This window comes from Bufo gargarizans, chromosome 2, assembly GCF_014858855.1.
Source record: "Bufo gargarizans isolate SCDJY-AF-19 chromosome 2, ASM1485885v1, whole genome shotgun sequence".
In the NCBI taxonomy this organism is placed as follows: Eukaryota; Metazoa; Chordata; class Amphibia; order Anura; family Bufonidae; genus Bufo; species Bufo gargarizans.
In genome coordinates this window covers 14,754,526-14,775,260 of record NC_058081.1, presented here as the reverse complement: position 1 = coordinate 14,775,260, position 20,735 = coordinate 14,754,526, and the positions used below count along the sequence as shown (strand labels likewise).

General features: G+C 41.6%; 1 protein-coding gene across 1 annotated transcript; it reads right to left on the bottom strand.

Annotated features, from left to right (window-relative positions):
- Positions 1–6,995: 6,995 nt before the first annotated feature.
- LOC122925472 (olfactory receptor 6N1-like) lies at positions 6,996–7,943 on the bottom strand. The gene has a single exon (XM_044276828.1). It carries the CDS (start codon positions 7,941–7,943, stop codon positions 6,996–6,998), a length of 948 nt encoding a protein of 315 aa, XP_044132763.1.
- Positions 7,944–20,735: the final 12,792 nt, after the last annotated feature.

Here is a 20,735-nt window from a genome sequence, read left to right as displayed (position 1 = left end):
AAAAAAGCGAACAACCCCTTTAAAGACATACTTGGAAAACATTCCATACAGCGCTACAGAACATACAGGGTAATTCAGCGCCACATATATACCTCTTACATCCAGTGGTGTCTCCTCTATGATGCAGATATTCTCTTTCCTCATCTTCTACTTTCAGACCGCCATGGTGACTTCTTTCAGCCACGTCTCGTCACTGCAGAGTTCAATAAACAGACATCTTACTTTCCTACTTTTGCATCCATCCTCCTCCTCACCTTGCATCCTGCCCCCCCAATACTATACTGCAGAAACAGTCCCCCTGAAAATACTGGTACCATACAGATAGTGTGCCAGTACTACAAAATACCCCCTTATCTTTCAGATCAGACCCCCATATCAAACCACAGATAAGACCCCCACGCTCAGACCAGACCCCCTTTAGATCTCTGTCAGACCCCATATCAGACTCACCTTAGACCTCCATGTCAGACCTAGACCCAATATCAGACCTCAGATAAGACCCCTATTAGACAGAACTCTAGACCCCCATTAGACCTCTAGACCCCCATTAGACCTCAGACAGACCTCCATTAGACCTCCAAACCCCAATTTCTGACCCCCATTAAACCTCCAGACCCCCAATCATCTGATTAGACCTCCAGACCCCCAATCAGACCCCCATTAGACCTCCAGACCCCCATTAGTCCTCTCCAGACCCCTATTATACCCCTCTAGACCCCCAGTCAGACCCCTAATCAGACCTTTCAGACCCAGAATAAGACCCTTCAGACCCCAATCACACCCTTCAGACCCCAATATCAGACCTCCAGTCCCCCCCATTAGACCCTTCAGACCCCCATATCAGACCTCCAGTCCCCCATTAGACCCTTCAGACCTCCAGTCTCCCCATTAGACCCTTCAGTCACCCATATCAGACCTCCAGTCCCCCCATTAGAGCCTTCAGACCCCCAGTCCCCCCATTAGACCCTTCAGACCACTATATCAGACTTCCAGTCCCCCCCATTAGACCCTTCAGACCCCCATATAAGACCTCCAGTCCCCCCATATCAGACCTCAGATCAGACTAAAATAATAGAATAACTTAACTCTCCTGCTGCCACTCTCTCTCTCCTGGCTCTCTTCTCAGGGCCCGCACTGCAGTCATCTGACTGCCTGCAGCGTCAGGTCAGAGTGCGCTCTGTACGTCCTGGTGCTGCAAGCAGCCAGGACAGAGCAGCGTAGGACCTGAGAGAAGCGAGCAGGGAGGGGGGAGTAAGTAGTAGTACGGCGCTCACATCACTTCTCTACCTGGCTCCTGCATACTAGTGAGCGCTTCCATAATGGAAGCGCTCACTAGGATTCTCTTTATAAGACGCAGTGCATCTTATAAAGGGAAAATACAGTGCCACTGGTAAGGGGGGCCCTCTGGACCCCCCTGGCTTAGGGGCCCGGTCGCAACAGCGACCGCTGCGACCCCTATAGCTACACCAGTGCAGCCATTCTATTAATAGGCATGGCTGTGATGGCTTCTAAGGGCACACGAGATAAACGCTAGTTGATTGGCTGCCCTGCAGCCTTTAAAAAAGCACCATTAAATCGCCAAACACAGAACTCAAACTCAAACCTTTACTAAAATGTTCGGGTTCGCGTTCGGGGGTCAAAAAATCGTGAAGATCGGTACAAACCCGAACTTTACATTTTGGGTTCGCTCAGCCCTACTTAGGAGTAATAATCAGGCACGTACTACCATACTAGTTATGGGAGGGGGAATACTATAGAGCACAATAAGATTGTAAACTGTTGTGTTGCACCGCAGGCTAACCCTTACTAAGCACCCAAACAATTGTTCGTGCTTGTTTTAGGGTAATAATAGGTACGGTGAGGCAGTTTTATTTGTGCCCGCCAGTGGGTAAATTACCACAAAGTTTCCTCCGGCATCCATCAGAGGGTGCCATGCTGTGAAACACAGGGGTCTTAGCCTTTGAGCTGGGTGTATGTAAATGTATTTTATGTTCTCAGCATTTGTGTTCAGTACTATGTGTTAGTAAAATTCTGTTTTGGCAAAAGCTCGTGTCGGAGTTGCTTTCCTCATTCGTGAATTTGCTGTATTCTCTGAAGCCCATCCCGGTAAACTGCTTACAACTTGGCGTAGTCAGCAGGATACAGCGACCGTTATGGACGGGAATGCGGCAAAATACCTTCCCCCGATGCCAATGGCATGAGTCGAGGATCCAGCTCAGGGTTTGCCAGTGCAAGGCCAACTTGCCACAACATTGCTGATATAGCTTGCCCCTGCCATGCCCGCCCCAGTAGAGTACATCCCCGTAAGAACGCTGTGGCATCATCTGCCAAAATTTGACTGCAAAAACATGACATTGCAGGACTGAACTGAACGGGTGCGAAGTGCGGTTAGAATGTGTAACCTGACACCCGAGCTGCGAGCAGAGGTTGCATTGTGAGCTCTAGAGGATGACATCAGATGAACAGTGATGGTAAGGCCTGAATCTGAGAGAGACACCCTAGAGAAAATATTCTCCCTGCTGGAGAGAGTGTAGTGCAGTTGCGGAGCCAAATCTTTAACCGACCACAGCGAGAGGGCGAGACCCTGATGCAGTACTCCACTGCCCTACAGGAGATGCTTAATTAAATACAGGGGCAAGACCCACAGGCCATGGGAACCTTTCGGGAGGTGGACCAGCTACTAAGAGACCAGTTCATAGTGGGGCTCTCCAACAAGTTCTTACAGGACAAATTGCAAGAGATGACCCGGCCGATGGCTGACATGACATTCTACAGCATCTACCTAGCAGCAGTGGAGAGAGAGGAAGAATACATGCCGCGGTGAGAATAGTGAGTAGTACCCATGCTACAGGAGGTCGGTCTGCATCTGAAGACTCAGAGTCCTTAAAGGATGTGGTCCAGGCCCTGCAGACAGAATTAAGAGAACTTCGGCTGAAAGTCTCCCAGATGAAGGCAGAATATCCCTGGCCTCCAGAAATGACTCCAGCACCCCGCACCACTCCACCCAGGATAACTCAGGCACGGGGACAAGTCAAAAGGGGGGCCCTCTGTTGGGCTTGTTGACAGAGAGTGGCCAGAGAGTGCCCAGAACAGATGAAGTCCGAGCTGACGTTAAACTTCCAACAGCCTTAAAAATAAGGTCAGAAGTGCCACCACGCACCGACCAACCCAGAAGGATTTACAGCAAATAGTGAGGAGCTGTAGTCTGCGAAAGAGTAACAATTCCGGTCGGCCCATTGGACACATAAAGGTGTCGCGGAGGTCCCCGGTAAATATCCCTCCTCAACAAAAACAAATGGGGGCTGGATGACAGCTGAATGGACTGGAGGTTCTGATCAAGCCCGCTTACCACGAGGTAGCCCAGGTCTTCACTATTGTGAAGGATGGATGTGTACCTGTACGCTGCCTCAACATTGAAGACTGCTCGTTAACCGTTCCTAGGAATACCTTGCTGGCCAAAGTGTATATGTCCGAAGGGGAGATCCTTCGAATGAAGTGGCTTCAAGCTACAGCCAGATAGGAGATCAGCCTGGACCTATGCAGTAGAGGTACATCAAAGGGAGACCCCAACAGCGGAGTGGAACGGTTGAGTTATCATGGATGGGAGTGGACTGCAAGACACTGACTCAAGGACAAAAGAAGTTGCTGGAAGACAGCCTTTGGGAATTTCAGAAGGCATTCTCGAGACATGATGATGACTTTGGGTGTGCGTCCGCCATCGAACACGAAATCCCCACCGGCGATGCTGCACCGATCAGGAAACGTTACCGTCAAATTCCACCTAAAATGTACCAGGAGGTGAAGGATATGGGGGCCAGCATGTTGGAAAACCAGGTGATCCAGGCGAGTCAAAACCCTAAGTCTGCTTCAGTAGTCTTGGTGCGTAAAAAAGATGGGAGTCTCCGGTTCTGCATGGATTATCGGAAGCTGAATGCCCAGACCGTCCGAGATGCCTACCCCCTTCCGCAGGATATTAGGAGCCGTTGTCTGCCCTGAGTCGTGCAAAGTTCTTCTGGACTCTTGACCTGACCAGTGGGTATTGGCAGGTACTAGTGGCCAAGAAGGACAAAGTGAAGACAGCCTTCACCCTATCTATGGTACTCTAGGAGCTCAACCCTTCCAATTTCCCAGGAACATTGCAGCGGTTGATGGAGCACTGTCTGGGAGATCTCAACTTCAAGTCGGTATTGATATACTGTACCTGGACGACATAGTAGTGTTTGGAGCCTTCTTTGAGGATCACCTACAGTAGCTGTGACAGGTCCTAAGACAGCTGAGAGACCATGGGCTCAAGATCAAGCCCAAGAAGTGTCAACTCTTTCGACAGCAGATTTGGGACATTTGGTCACCCAGGAGTGGGTAAAGCCGGCCCCCAGCAAGGTGGAACTTGACTATCCAACCAAAATGTGGAGAGACTGACCTTTGTCAAGATGAATCAGGTGTGGATCAGCCACAATTTCCACCCACCAATTCCTGATGCATCAGACTAGATCATCCATGGTGCCACACCAACACTTTGACAAAAGAAAATGATTTCTTCTGGCTACATGACTCAGCTACTATTCTGATGCTGCCACCCACCTCCACACTGTAATTGTGCCACTCTTTGGTCTCCTCATGCTGCTTCCACCTCATCACCATGTCATAGGGCCACTCTGTGGACTTCTCATGCTGTTCCCTCCCTCCCCACTTCATGACTTGGCCACTATTTTGCCTTTCGGCTTGGCTGATATAATCATTTATTTGACCCTTCTTCTGCTCTGTCAGAAGAAAGTCAAAATGAGACGCACAACGGATCCTGTCTGTGTAGCAGCTGTAACGCCTGTATGGTCCCATCAAAATTGACTTGTGATTTGTTAGCCAAAAGCAGGAGTGGGTACAAAATACAGAAGACATACAAATATTCCATTCATGTGTCATCTCTGTTTTGGATCTTGGCATAGCAATACTGATGGATAAGGCTGGGTTCATACGGGCGTCATGTTTTGGCTCAGGATGCGTCCCAAGTGCATTGCGGCAAACCCGCGCGAGTAGGTATGCAATTGCAGTCAGTTTTGACTGCAATTGCATTCCGATGTTCAGTTTTTATAGCGCGGGTGCAATGCGTTTTGATAAAAAACTGAATGTGGTACCCAGACCCGAACGTCTTCACTGGAGTTCAGGTTTGGGTTCGGTGTTGTGTAGTTGTAATTATTTTCCCTTATAACATGGTTATAAGGGAAAATAATAGCATTCTTTAATACAGAATGCTTAGTACAAGGTCAATTGAGAGTTAAAAAAATTAATAAATAAAAATGAACTCACCTCCTCCAATTGATCGTGTAGCTGCCGGTCTCCAGTTCTTTCTTCAGGACCTGTCAAAGGACCTGTGGTGACGTAACTGAGCTCATCACATGGTCCAATCACATGGTCCATCACCATTTAACGTCACCACAGGTCCTTTAGCCGGCAGCTCCTGATTAAAGAAGTAAGAAGAGATCGGCAACTACGCGATCAAGAGGAGAAGGTGAGTTATTATTATTATTATTCTTTTTAACCCTCAATTGACCTTCTTCTAAGCATTCTGTATTAAAAAATGCTATTATTTTCCTTTATAACTATGTTATAAGGTAAAATAATACAGTGAATAGACTGTCATCTTAGCAACCATGCGTGAAAATCGCACCGCATCCGCACTTGCTTGCGGATGCTTGCGATTTTCAGGCAGCCCGATTCACTTCTATGGGGCCTGTGTTGCGTGATAAATGCACAATATAGAGCATGCTGCGATTTTCACGCAACGAACAAGTGATGAGTGAAAATTACCGCTCATGTGCACAGCCCCATAGAAGTGAATGGGTCCGGATTCAGTGCAGGTGCAATGCGTTCACCTCACGCATTGCACTCACGCGGAAATCTCGATCGTGTGAACCGAGCCTTACTATCCAAATGCTGACCAAGTGAAGGCGAATGCTCCACAGACAGGATCCGTTTTTTGTGATTTATTGTTCTGACAGATCAGGGCAAAATAATCAGTGACGTCTACACAAACTTACTGCTGACACCCTCTCCACTCTGTCAGGGGGCTCTACTTGTATAAGCATTTAATAGAACAGGTTCTGTAGACATCTATGTGGAATCTGCTGACGATGATGTAAATGAGTGCACTTCTTTTTGGCGCTAACATCGACCTGTAAGGCTGACTTGATACTTCAGTTATTTGGTCAGTTTTAGCCCCATGACTGCCCAAATAAGTGAAGTGTGCGGTGATTCTAAGAGCGACGCCTGTCATCTGCATGTCATACGGACTCACAGTATTATTTCACTACCAAAGTAGACTCCCTATGCGTGTTACTGCAAGGCACAGTGTTCTACACCACTATAGAGCCTCTGTTCAGCCAGGAAATAGCCGTTTTTTAACGTGATTCGCCGCAAATAAATTCGGATCAAACCCAAATATTTTCTAAAAATAATCGGCAAACCAGCAAATCAAGTTTTTGAAAAATTTGCTCAGCACTAATTATAATTGGTTCCCTATTTTGTTTCAGTCATTTTATTATATCATTTTTATGGTTTTGACTTTGGATTGTTCTATTGATTAATTTCTTGCATACTGATTTGAATATATCATTACACTCCTGGTTTTGACTTTGGCTTGTTTGGTTATCTTTTTTGCTTTTCTTTGATAATATGGTTAGGTCTGTGACTTGAGAAATTGCACCTTTTTTATTGTAAGTCACTTTACACAGTAGATGCAACCTTGGTCCCTAGCAGCAAAACTCATCCTGCCTCGCAGTGGGTTGTGGAGAATACCTAGGGGGCAACTGTAGACTCTCCTAAGCGGAGCATTGCATGTAGACACGTTGATGTTTGTTGGCTGTTTTTCCAGTTAGTGATCTCTGTAGTTAGATAGATATGTATAGTTTACCTATTATTTGGTCATGATTACTAAGTACAACAACCAGTCTTAGATGATGATGCTCTGTTTGAAGGTGCACCCTACGAAATACATTAATCTATGGGCAATTGCCACATTTAGTATATTTAGTAAATGTTCCCTGTACAGCTTTCTTTATGTCTTTATTCCTCAGACTGTATATAATGGGGTTGATCAAAGGAGTAAACACAGTATACAGCAGTGATAGGATTTTACTCATGGTCAGTGTTTGTCCTTTTGTTGGAACAATATAAACTGTGAACAAAGTCCAGTAAAATATGGAGACCACAATGAGGTGGGAGCTACAGGTGGAGAAAGCTTTCTGTCTACCAGTACTGGATGGAATCCTTAAGATGACTGAAATAATTTTAACATAAGACATAATGATTATTATGGTTGGTATGATCACCGTCGGTATACTCAGCAAGTAGATTTCAAGTTTAATGAAATAGGTATCAGAACAGGCCATTTCTATCAATGGAACAAGGTCACAGAAGAAATGGTCAATGATATTTGGACCACAAAATTTTAACATCAGTGTCATTAGAATGTCAATGAAGGCAGCGGAAAATCCTAACAACCAGCAGATGACAACCAATCTCATACAATATGTACTTGTCATGATAGAAGTGTAATGGAGGGGATTGCAGATGGCCACATATCTGTCATAGGACATCACTGTGAGAAGAAAGCACTCAAATATCTCTGAACCACAGAAAACATAAAACTGAATGATACAGCCAGAAAAAGTAATGGTCCCCCTATTATTCAGTACAACATGGAGCATGTTGGGAACAATATCAGTTGTTAATAAGATGTCACTTATGGACAATTGTGAGATGAAAAAGTACATTGGAGTGTGGAGGTTCTTGCTGGTGGACACCAAGGTGATGATCAGGAGGTTCCCAGATATTGTTCCATAGTAAACCATGAGGAGAAGACAGAACAGGAATATTCTTAAATATTGACTGCCTTGAAATCCTAGAAGGATAAACTCTTTGACCACAGTCAGATTGTTCTCCTGCATACAGAACAATCATGGAGATTGTATTGCTATGAAGTTCACTTTATCATAAACTAGGACACATTGTTCTTTATATAATAAAATCCAGAACTTTACGGAGAAATTCTTGTGTGTTTCCTATAGCTCTAATCTTCACTGAAAAATAAAAGTGTATCTACTCGTGCAAACTGGATTATTATTTGTGCTATGACAACGTCATATATCTGGGTGTAACATGAGGGGTGGAGGTGCCAACTGGAAGAATGTTCTAAGCAGACGCCTCTACATAATTATGTCAGATCTCCTAAGAGTGTTAATATCACTGCATTTCATGTATTATGTGCATGTACTATAAATCCCATATGGTTCTATAGGGAGTGGGTGTGTCGTGAGTTTTCTTATTATTTTTATGTGTTTTTCATGGCTTTGGGAGGCATTTCTTCCTCCTCCTATGAACCACCGAGACAAAAACAAACCAAAGGTGATGAAAAGTGCCACAAAGCAAATTCATTGTTTGTTAGGAATTAACCCATTCCCAACCACACACCGTAAATATACAATGGACAACAGTCGGTTCTTTAAAGGGTTCCATAGGAACACCGTTATGTATTCTCATAGACTCTAATGCTAATTTATTGGAGTCTATGAGAGTATCAATTTATTGATTGCTTGTTCCGGTTTCATAGGGAAACCATTAACAAATGTAAAGAAAGGAAGAAAAAAGATTTTTAAAATGTAAAAAATACAAATTCACATCACCACCCTTTCCAAAAAAAAATTAAATAAATAAAACATTTAAACATATACATCATGGGCATCACTACATGCCTGTACTATTAACATATATAAATATTCATCCCATATGGTGAATGGAATACTGGAAAAAAACACCAAAGTAGCTGATTAGCCATTTTTTGTCACTTCACCCCCCCCCAAAAAAAAATATATATAGTTATATATAAATATATATATTTATATATATATATATATATATATATAAAGTGATCAAAAAGTTGTACACACTCTAAAATGGTATCAATAAAAACTCCTGATTATCCAGCAAAAATGAGCCTTCACACAGCTCCGTAAAGTTAGGGGGTCTTAATATGGCATTGCAAAGAAAAAAAATTGTTTTTTCCAAAGTTGAAATTTTTGAGTAATAAGAAAAACTTTATAAATGTTGTATTGCTGCAATCATACTGAACTGAAGAATGAAGTTAACAGAGCAGTTACCTTCAAAAACAAAACTCATAAAACTGTGACGGAAATTAGTTTTTTATAATTCCACCCCATTTAAACAATTTTTCCAGCTTCCCACTACAAATGTATGCAACCCTAAATGGTGCCATTAGAAAGTACATATTTTCCCGCAAAAAACAAGCCCTAATATGACTATGTTAATGCAAAAATAGAAAAGTTATAGCTCTGGGAAGTCTGGGAGTAAAAAACAAAAATGAAAAAATGGAAAATGACCCAGTCCTGATGGAGTTCAATAGATTTTTCAGATAACTCTTAGTGCTCGTTCACGTGAACTTTTTTGCATTCCGTATATGGGCCGTATATTGAATTCCGTATACGGTCTGTTTACAGAACCATTCATTTCAATAGGTCCGCAAAAGATACACAGACGCCATCTGTGTTTTGCAATTTGTGGACCGCAAAACACGGCACGGTCGTGTGAACGAGCCCTTAAAAAGAGGCCCTAAAACTGTAAAAACTACATGTGTGAATTCAAAAAATATCAATCACGGCCTAATTCTTTTCAGACGACAATGGTCTGTCATTTGTCGACTAAAATCGATTCTTAATAAATTTCACCTCATGAACGATCATTTTGGACCATTTTGATCATCTTTAGACTAATATTTAGGGTTAACTTTAGGGTTCCCTCTCTATTTTTTACCATTTTTAAACTTGTAAACATTTTTACTAGTGTTTTAGAAGCCTTTGTGTTTTGTAACACTTAAGGTGTCAAAAGACAATGTTAGTCAGCAAAAATAAAACATGTAAAAAACAAATAAAAACTGACAAACTAGAGACCGAGAGATTAATTGCCAAAGAGAGTAAAACTAACCCTAAAATGTTCTTCAATTATATAAATGTTAAAAAGTATAAATCTGAAGGTGTCGGCCCGTTAAAGAGTAATGAGGGGGGAGTCGCAGAGAGCGACGAGTAGAAAGCAAAGCTGTTAAATATTTTTTATCCTCTGTATTCACTGAGGAAAATAAACTGTCAGATGACATGCAGAATGTAAAAATAAATTCCCCATTAAAAGTGCCCTGTCTGACCCAGGAAGAAGTACATCAGCGACTTAAAAAGATTAAAATAGACAAATCGCCAGGACCGGATGGCATACACCCCCGTATCCTAAGGGAATTAAGTAATGTCATAGCCAGACCCTTATTTCTGATATTTGCGGACTCTATACTGACAGAGAATGTCCCACAGGATTGGCGCATAGCAAATGTGGTGCCAATATTCAAAAAGGGTCCAAAAACAGAGCCCAGAAACTATAGGCCGGTAAGTTTAACATCTGTTGTGGGTAAACTGTTTGAAGGTTTTCTGAGAGATGCTATGTTAGAGCATCTCAACGGAAATAAGCAAATAACGCCATATCAGCATGGCTTCGTGAGGGATCGGTCATGTCAAACTAATTTAATCAGTTTCTATGAGGAGGTAAGTTCTGGACTTGACAGCGGCGAATCAATGGATGTCGTATATCTGGACTTCTCCAAAGTGTTTGACACTGTACCACATAAAAGGTTAGTATATAAAATGAGAATGCTCGGACTGGGAGAAAACGTCTGTATGTGGGTAAGTAACTGGCTGAGTGACAGAAAACAGAGGGTGGTTATTAACGGTACACACTCAGATTGGGTCACTGTCACTAGTGGGGTACCTCAGGGGTCAGTATTGGGCCCGATTCTCTTCAATATATTTATTAATGATCTTGTAGGAGGCTTGCATAGTAAAATATCTTTTTTTGCAGATGACACTAAACTGTGTAAAGTAATTTACACTGAAGAGGACAGTATACTGTATATATACTACAGAGGACAGTATACTGTATATATACTACAGAGGACAGTATACTACTACAGAGGGATCTGTATAGATTGGAGGCTTGGGAAGATAAGTGGCAGATGAGGTTTAACACTTACAAATGTAAAGTTATGCACATGGGAAGGAATAATGCAAGTCACCCGTACTTATTAAATGGTAAAACACTCGGTAACACTGACATGGAAAAGGATCTAGGAATTTTAATAAACAGCAAACTAAGCTGCAAAAACCAGTGTCAGGCAGCTGCTGCCAAGGCCAATAAGATAATAGGTTGCATCAGAAGGGACATAGATGCCCGTGATGAGAACATAGTCCTACCACTTTACAAATCATTAGTCAGACCACACATGGAGTACTGTGTACAGTTCTGGGCTCCAGTGAACAAGGCAGACATAGCAGAGCTGGAGAGTGTCCAGAGGAGGGCAACTAAAGTAATGACTGGAATGGGGCAACTACAGTACCCTGAAAGATTATCAACATTAGGGTTATTCACTTTAGAAAAAAGACGACTGAGGGGAGACCTAATTAATATGTATAAATATATCAGGGGTCAGTACAGAGATCACTCCCATCATCTATTTATCCCCAGGACTGTGACTGTGACGAGGGGACATCCTCTGCGTCTGGAGGAAAGAAGGTTTGTACACAAACATAGAAGAGGATTCTTTACGGTAAGAGCAGTGAGACTATGGAGCTCTCTGCCTGAGGAGGTGGTGATGGTGAGTACAATAAAGGAATTCAAGAGGGACCTGGATGTATTTCTGGAGCGTAATAATATTACAGGCTATAGCTACTAGAGAGGGGTCGTTGATCCAGGGAGTTGTTCTGATTGCCTGATTGGAGTCGGGAAGGAATTTTCTATTCCCCTAAAATGGGGAAAATTGGCTTCTACCTCACAGTTTTTTTTTTTCCTTCCTCTGGATCAACTTGCAGGATAACAGGCCGACCTGGATGGACAAATGTCTTTTTTTGGCCTTATGTACTATGTTACTTGCTATAAAATAAAGCAAAAGCTCGGGTGTGCATCTCCATGGCTGAAAATACAATCGTAAAAGCTAATAAAATGTAACAGCCCCCTGCAGAAAAGAATACATGAACCAATTATATATCCACTATATAGAATGAATATAAGGTGCTTAGCCAATATATTTTGATTGAAATAATTAGTTCCCACCCACCACGTCAGGGTGACCTCTTTTAGATGGGACCCTACTCTACAACAACTCCTCTCCTTGGGCTAACAGGCCTCAACCTTATTTATGGACAGTACGTTCCAATTATAAACTGCGCTAATTAAAAACAGCCTTGGGAAAGATGGGTAATTAATGATTATGGTGCGAGGTCAAGCGGTCAGGTATTTTTATGCCAGTTTAGAAGCCAAAATCAGGAGTGGATCATAAAAGAGAGAAAGGTATAAAGGGCAGATAAAACTTCATAAAAGTTCCCTCCTGCATCAACATACTTGACCATGTGGTCGTAACTATAGAGTGAAAATCCGTACAATTCATGTAACTAGGGCTCAGCAGAAAGTCATGTGCTTGCTGTAAAAAAAATTAAATAAAAACTTCAGATGAATGAAATCGCTTTTCAGTCACAGAAATTTATTGAACAAAATCTGCTATTTGGGAAGGTCCCGTCTCATAATATGAATTTTTACAGTAACTTACAAGTCCTGTAGACAGCCTATGAGAAAAGTGCCAGAAAACAATGCCATACCCAATGCTGAGCAGGTAATGTAGACTTTTTAATGATTTGATTTTAAATAAGATCTGTGTTTTTGAATTAGAAATGTAGTACACAAATGGGGGAAAATGCTGTGAACAGTGCTGCAAACCTGTGTGACTCCAGCCTGATGCTTTCATGGTAGACACCCTTAAGACATCTATATACAATTTGTATGTTAAAAATCTTCCTGATTATACTTACAATGTGCATTTCCATAGCCCTGAATGAATATATATATATATATTTTTCCTAAGATAAATCCTATTTCTTCAAGTCATAGAATTATCATAAATGATGAAATCCTGTGGGTTACGTTAGATGATGTGCAGTAATCACATTTTATATAGGATGTGCCGTGGACTGACTGCTTGTACCTGTACTTATACATAGCAAGAACGGAAGGGGCCTATGGGGAAAATACTCTAAGGAGATTCCTTTACCATTCTCTTACGGATCTCCTGGGATTCAGTCTAAACCTCAACTACTGAGAATTACTGCAGCAACTCGTGTCTAAGATCACACAGATCAATTATTTCATAAAAATAAAAACCCTTTACAATTAGGCTTTTCAGTCCTCTAGAAGATAAATAAGGTTAGAAAATTTTACATGGCTATTTTTTTTCCAAAAACAGCCCCACATCTGTCCACAGGTTGTGTGTGTGGTTTTGCTGAAGAGCGTGATTCTCCTCAGTAGAGCTGGGCTGTGAACACAAGACACAATCCATGGACAGGTGAGGAGATCCATGTTTCTCTAAGGGCTCATTCTCACAACGATATGATTGGAGACAGCAAAAATATTGTCCATAAAAAAGAAAAATTCTGGTTGAAAATTTGGGTACATGGTGATAAATCAGACCTGCCTTTAATACCAGACGGCACAGTAACTACAGCTACGGCCGGGTTGACACCAGAGCTTCCGTTTCCTTTCTCCCCTGTTATAAGACCAGAAGAAAGAAAATAATGGAACCGCTGGAGCCATCAAATGGCGTTAGAAGACGGCGAGTGAAGGACCCCATTTATTAATATTAGAACTACCGTATTTTTCGCCCTATACAACGCACTTTTTCCCAACCAAAAGTGGGAGGATAATGGCAGTGCGTCTTATGGGGCGAAGGCTGCCATTTTTATAGTGATACACCGCCGACCACAAGCTACACAGTGCGGCCGGCGTGTGTATCAGAGAGGAGGGAGGAGGGGCTGGGGGCCAGCCTTTAGTTTTTTAATGGCAGCGGGGCCCAGTGCAGTCACTTCACTGTATTCTATTGCACTGGGCCCAGCTCACTGTACTAATGCTATCTACTGTAAGTGCAGGCAGGCAATGGTTAACTATAAGAAAAAAGTCTGGTACCGTGTTAGCCAATAGAAAACTAGTTTAGTACTCTCATTAAGAGAAACAAAATAAGAGTATTGCAGGTTTGATACCTTTTAATGGCTAACAAAAATAGAAGTAATGATGTTACATAGCGAGCTTTCGAGACATCACCAGTCTCTTCATCAGGGATACTACAAGAATATATGAAGAAACAGCAATATATATATACAATAAGAACAGAGGCATGGGGGGAATGAATGGACATTTGAAAAACAAAAACAAAAAAAAGAACAGCATATTAAAGATCTTGAGAATGAGTCCTTAATTATCTTACAGATAAGGGGTGTGAAGGGTTTTATTTTATGGTCTCTAAATTGATGTTATCTCAGAGACCTGGTGCCCCGACTATGTCTATAGAAGACTCTTTAGATCTTGTAGTGTGTCATACATCCCGAGGACAAATTCAGTCCAGTATTCAAAATGTCAAGCAGTGTTATAAATTTGTATTCCCAAATTCTTCTAGCTTTTTGGGTTTTGAAGTTACCTTTTAATATGAGAACTTGCATGTGTTCTACATTGTGTCCTGGGCTACAGAAATGCTTAGCCACAGGAAAGTGTAGCTTCTTCTCTTTAATTGTGTGGCGGTGGGACCTCATCCTTGCATTGAGTCTCTGTCCCGTTTCTCCAACGTAGAGGCCTCCAACAGGACATTTAGTGCAGAAAATCAGATAAACAACATTAGATGTAGAACATGTGAATGTCCCAGGGATCCTATAGTCCTGCTGTGTGTTGGGGATCCAGATCTTATCTGTTGTCATTATATGGGAACAGGTTTTGCATCTTCTTATATTACAGTGATGGGTTCCTTTTTCTGTGGTACATGGCCTTGAACTAGATCTGATCAGAATGTTCCTTAGATTTGGAGGTTGTCGGTAAGCTAGTAAGGGGGGCTCTGGGAAGATTGTTTTTAGTCGTTCATCCTTACATAGGACATGATGTAATTTTTGGGCAGTTTTCCTTAGTAATGATGAGCGGGAGGTGCCATATTCGATTTCGCGATATTTCGCGAATATTCGATTGAATATTCGTGTTATATTCGTCGAAATCGAATATTCATAATTTTCCAATTATCGCGAATAATATGCGATTTAATTAATCGCGTATTGCGATTTTTTTCTTTTAATAGTATAAGGCAACGGTATTTTACGAAATTTCGTAATATTGCTCTAACTTCGTCTTTTAGAATATTTGTTATATTCTAAAAGACGAAGTTAGAGCAATATTACGAATATTCTAAATAACGAAGTTATAGCAATATTAAGAATATACGTAAAAAGTTGAAATCGCAATTCGATTATTATAACTTGAATTAATCGAATTGCGATTTCAACTTGGACCTGGTTTACTATGGTTGCTGCTATATTCCATATTCGTTAATTCTAGCCTAATATGGAATATAGCAGTGCTAAGCTGAAATCGCCATGCGATTACTTCGAGTTATGTTAATAGCATTGCGATTTCAACTTAGCACTGCTATATTCCATATTAGGCTAGAATTAACGAATATGGAATATAGCAGTACTAAGTTGAAATCGCTATGCGATTACTTTGAGTTATATTAATCGCATTGCGATTTTAACTTGGACCTGGTTTACTATGGTTGGCTTCAATGGCTTGGTAGAATTAGCGAATATGACGAATGTATTCGTCATATTCCACAAAACGAATATACGAATGTATTCGTCATATTCTACAAATGAAGATATTCTCCATCTTCGTTTGAGCTACCTATTCATCAACTTCGCAAATTCTAGCAATCATATAGGAAAGTTGACTATAGAGACAGCTAAGTTTAATTCGCTATGCTATTATATTACTTAGCTTTTTTTTAAAAATAAATAGAATAATTATAATACCTGATAATTATTATAATTATTCTATTTATAAAAAAAAAGCTAAGTAATATAATCGCATAGCGAATTCAACTTAGCTGTCTCTATAGTCAACTTTCCTATATGATTGCTAGAATTTGCGAAGTTGATGAATAGGTAGCTAAAACGAAGATGGAGAATATCTTCGTTTTGTGGAATATGACGAATACATTCGTCATATTCGCTAATTCTACCAAGCCAACCATAGTAAACAAGGTCCAAGTTGAAATCGCAATGCGATTAATATAACTCGAAGTAATCGCATGGCGATTTCAACTTAGTAATGCTATATTCCATGCTCATGGAGCGTCCCCATCACCATGGGAACGTCTCCATATACTAGAACTTACTGTCGGATTTGAGAATTACGTTGAAATCGCAATTCGATTATTTCAAGTTATAATAATCGCATTGCGATTTCAACTTAACACTGCTATATTCCATATTAGGCTAGAATTACCGAATATGGAATATAGCAGTGTTAAGTTGAAATCGCAATTCGATTATTATAACTTGAAATAATCGAATTGCGATTTCAACGTAATTCTCAAATCCGAGAATGACATTCTAGTATATGGAGACATTCCCATGGTGATGGGGACGCTCCATGAGCACAGAAGTCGGCAGAAGCGGCAACGGGCACTGACTGGAGCATAAAAAAAAATAAAGAATAAAATAAAATCGCAATATTCGAGAAAAGAATTTGCAATTCGAATATTCGCGCTCAACACTATTCCTTAGTACCTCTAGTTGTGGGTTGTAGGTCACAACCAGAGATATGCACTGGTTATGTTTCTTTTCATTGTATTAGAGAAGTTGACTTCTGGGGGATCTTGGTGGCTCTTGTGATCTGATTTTCAATTGAAGCAGGATGATAGCCCTGGTGTAAAAATGTCCTTTTCAGATACTGTAAATGCTCATCCCTGTCTGATGGGCTGGAGCAGATTCGGTTGTATCTAACGGCTTGACTATAGATGATGGACTTTTTATTATGTTTGCAGTGGAAGCTATCACATTTAAAGTATGTAGGATGATCAATAGGTTTCAGATACAGTGATGTCTGTATTGAGCTGTCTTGAAGTTTTATGGTGGTGTCCAGAAAGCTGACTTCTGTGTGGGAATAGTTGAGGGTCAGGTTTATGGTGAGATGGAATTTGTTGAATTGTTCATTAAATTTTATCAGTTCATGTTCAGAGTCAGTCCAGATTATTAGGATGTCATCAATGAAACGGAAGTAGGCCAAGGGTTTTTTGAGGCAGGATACCAAAAAGTCATTTTCCAGTTTTGCCATGAAGAGATTTGCATATTGTGGTGCCATTTTACTGCCTATGGCGGTCCCAGTGCACTGTAAATATATCTCCTTGTCAAAAGAGAAATAGTTATGGGTGAGGATGAATTTGGTCAGTTGTAGTACAGACTCTGAGATGATCCCATTCGCCTTCAGCTATACTCGGCAAGCAGTTAATCCATCATTGTGCGGGATATTCAAATACAAGAATTCCACATCCATGGTTGCCAAGATTGTGCCTTTAGGGAGGGGACCTATGTGTCACAACCAGACAGCTGAGAAGCTCTGACAGAGGCCTTTCAGAACCTCCTCCTTGAGTTCTCTTTGTTGTGATGTTCAGTTCCTCATCTCGTTAGCCTCTCTCAGCTGTCATGGAGTTGGACTGATTGCATCCCTTTAAATTCCGCCCCATAATGCATTACTGGGCGGCTTATACTACTTCCTGGAGTGTGTGTGCATGCTGATCTTGTTTTTCAGTCTGCTACAAAGTTAAGAACATTTATCTGTTATTTTCTGTTTGCTGGATCCCAGGTGACCCTGACTCCCTCCGTGTCTGGTGTAGGGAGCCGGTGGTCGTGTCCCCTCACTATTGTAGGGTGTTCAGGGGTTATATAGTCGAGGTACGTGGAATTGCAACCTTCCACCTTTCGGATCTTTGCATAGGCTGAGCAGCCAGGGAAAGTCTCAGGTCTTGTGCAGGGGTCTCCCTTTTGGTTCCGAAGCTTTGGATCCACTCAGTCATATATGCATGTTGCTTTGTCTTGTTTCCTGCACACCGTCCGTGACACTATGGTTGACAGTTTGTTCAATAAGTCAGTGGTGTCCTGTAGATAACTTTTTGTGTTCCTCACTAATGGTTTGAGGATGCCCTATATCCAATCAGAGATTTTTTCAGTGAGGGTTCCCACACCTGAAATGATCGGCCTCCCTGGTTTCCCGACTTTGTGTATTTTGGGAAGCATGTAGAATACTCCGATCCTGGGATTTTCAGGTACCAAGTCTAAAAGTTGCATGGATCCTGCAGGAAGACCCCTGATGACTGAAAAACATCACTTAAAAAATATAAGGTTGGATAGAGGGCAGGAGGCAGGAGCAGGCAGGAGGCAGGGTGTGCTGGCACTGGCAGCATAACTTACTACGTCATGTGCCTGCTCCGACCATTTTATGAATTAAGCAGGCGGCGCAGGCACGTGACATAGGAAGTGACGCTGCCAGTGCCCGCCAGCCCGGCCTGCCTCCTGCCTCCAGCCTGCTATGATCGTAAGTACAGGCTGATCAGTGTTGGATCGAACATATCTATAGTTAGCCATTGCCTGCCTGCAGTTACAGTAGATAGCATTAGTACAGTGAGGGGGGCCCAGTGCAATGGAATACAGTGACTGCATTGGGCCCCCGCTGTCATTTAAAAGCTAGTGTAGATGCCAGCCCCCACCCCCTGTATTGGGGGTCATTCACAGTGGCTGACACTGTTATGGGGGGGGGGGGGATCTGTGGATGTCAAATAGCATAAGATGCTATTTATCTGTCATCCACAGATCCCCCCATAGCAGTGTCATGCCATCCACAGATGCCCCCATAACAGTGTCATCCATAACAGTGTCAGACACAGACCCTCATAACAGTGTCAGCCACAGACACCTATAACAGTGCCATCCACAGACCCGCATAATAGTGTCATTCACAGGCTACCATTAGTTCAAAGCCCACCAAAAGCACACCTTTTGGTTCAAATTTTTTCTTTCTTATTTTCCTCCTCAAAAACCTAGGTGCTTCTTATGGGCCGATGCATCTTATAGGGCGAAACATACGTTATATATATTTTTATATTAAATTTAGCCTCTATTTCTAAACAGTTTATGCAGGGATTTGAACTCACAACCTTCTACATTAGAACCAAGAACCTTACCAATACGCTGTACAGCTACATGTTAATCTGCACTGAAATATGAAATTATACTTCTGCTGTATAGGAAAACTTACTATATGACAAACTCCTATGAGGTTTTTCTGACATAGTTTATCATTCAGCTTTATAGCTGAGTGGTTAAAGTCCTCTAATGTAGAAGGTTGTGAGGTCAAATCATGGCAGAAACTTTTCAGAAACAGAGGCTAAATTGGATTTAAATACACTGACTCAAGCATTGCGCTCAAGCATACGAGGTATTCAGCAGAGCATGCTCGCTCAACACTAGTAGCTACCTCCCTCCGAGGTGCTAAAGCACTGACCTGGTCTACTTCTATTGCTGATAGTAGGCTGTAATAATAGGCTGGTGTATATCCTTTCAAACATCTTCAATACTATTACGAGACACTAGTGTAAAGTGTACAATACTAAGTAGATCACATTCATCAAATCCATAAAATCTTGCGTATGCCCCCATTACCACTCCTGCCCATCGTCTGGACCAGTTCTTGCATGAATTGGACACGGAATGAATGACACCATGTTTTTACTTTATTTACTGTGTATAATTCAAATAAAACACATATTATAACATAACACCACCATCTTAGCAGTAATAGTTTTTGAACATTAAAGTTGATTTCCGAGATGTTGATACTGATTACTAGAGATGAGCGAATCAAAGTTGACTAAATTTTATTCCCACCGAATCCAGATTTCCTAAAGCTTTGTGGTAACAAATCACATTTTTTCGTAAAATGGCTGCTGCACATGTTAGGATATGGAGAAAAGAACTCTGGGAATGAGGGATCACCCACAATGCCATGCATGCAGCCAATCAGCAGCCAGCCAGCCCTGTGATACCACAGCCCTATAAATAGCCTCAGCCATCTTGGATTGTGCCATTTTCCAGTGTGCTTTTTGCAGGGAGATACGTCAGCAGGCACTAGGGACAGTGCTAGGAAAGAGTTCTTTGTTCAGAAAAAAACTATTCACAAGTTCAGGGAAAGATTATCCATAGTGTAGGGAAAGGATCAGGAGGCATCAACTACACTATAAAAGGAGTACAGGGTGCAATAGTGGAGTGTACAGACTGGGTAATAGGAACAATTCTATTACACCTTGGTGCAATAACTGGGGATCCAAATTGCTGTTATACTGCTGCTTTTAGGTTTGCACTAGACAATGCCTCTGTAATTCCAGGAAACCTTTCTTGTTATTGGGGTGAAAGTGCTGTGTAATACAGCCATTTACAGGGTGTATTAATAGAAAAGATACAAACGTCCTATTAGCCGTTACATTGTTCTACAGTTTCTTTTGGGGTTTATTAGTGTAAAAAAAAGGATGTCTTATTTGCCGTTCTGCGGTGCAGTTACTTTGTACTACAGCCTTTTTTGGGGTGTAAAAGTGTAAAAAAAAGTACATTTTATTTGCTGTTCTGCGGTGCAGTTACTTTGTACTACAGCCATTTTTGGGGTGTATAAGTATGAAAAAAAGTACATCTTATTTGCCGTTCTGCCGTGCAGTTACCTTGTACTACAGCCTTTTTTGGGGTGTAAAAGTGTAAAAAAAAGTACATTTTATTTGCTGTTCT

Coding starts and splice junctions, on each gene's coding strand:
- LOC122925472 (XM_044276828.1), bottom strand. CDS start 7,943: ATGCAGGAGAACAATCTGACTGTGGTCAAAGAGTTTATCCTTCTAGGA.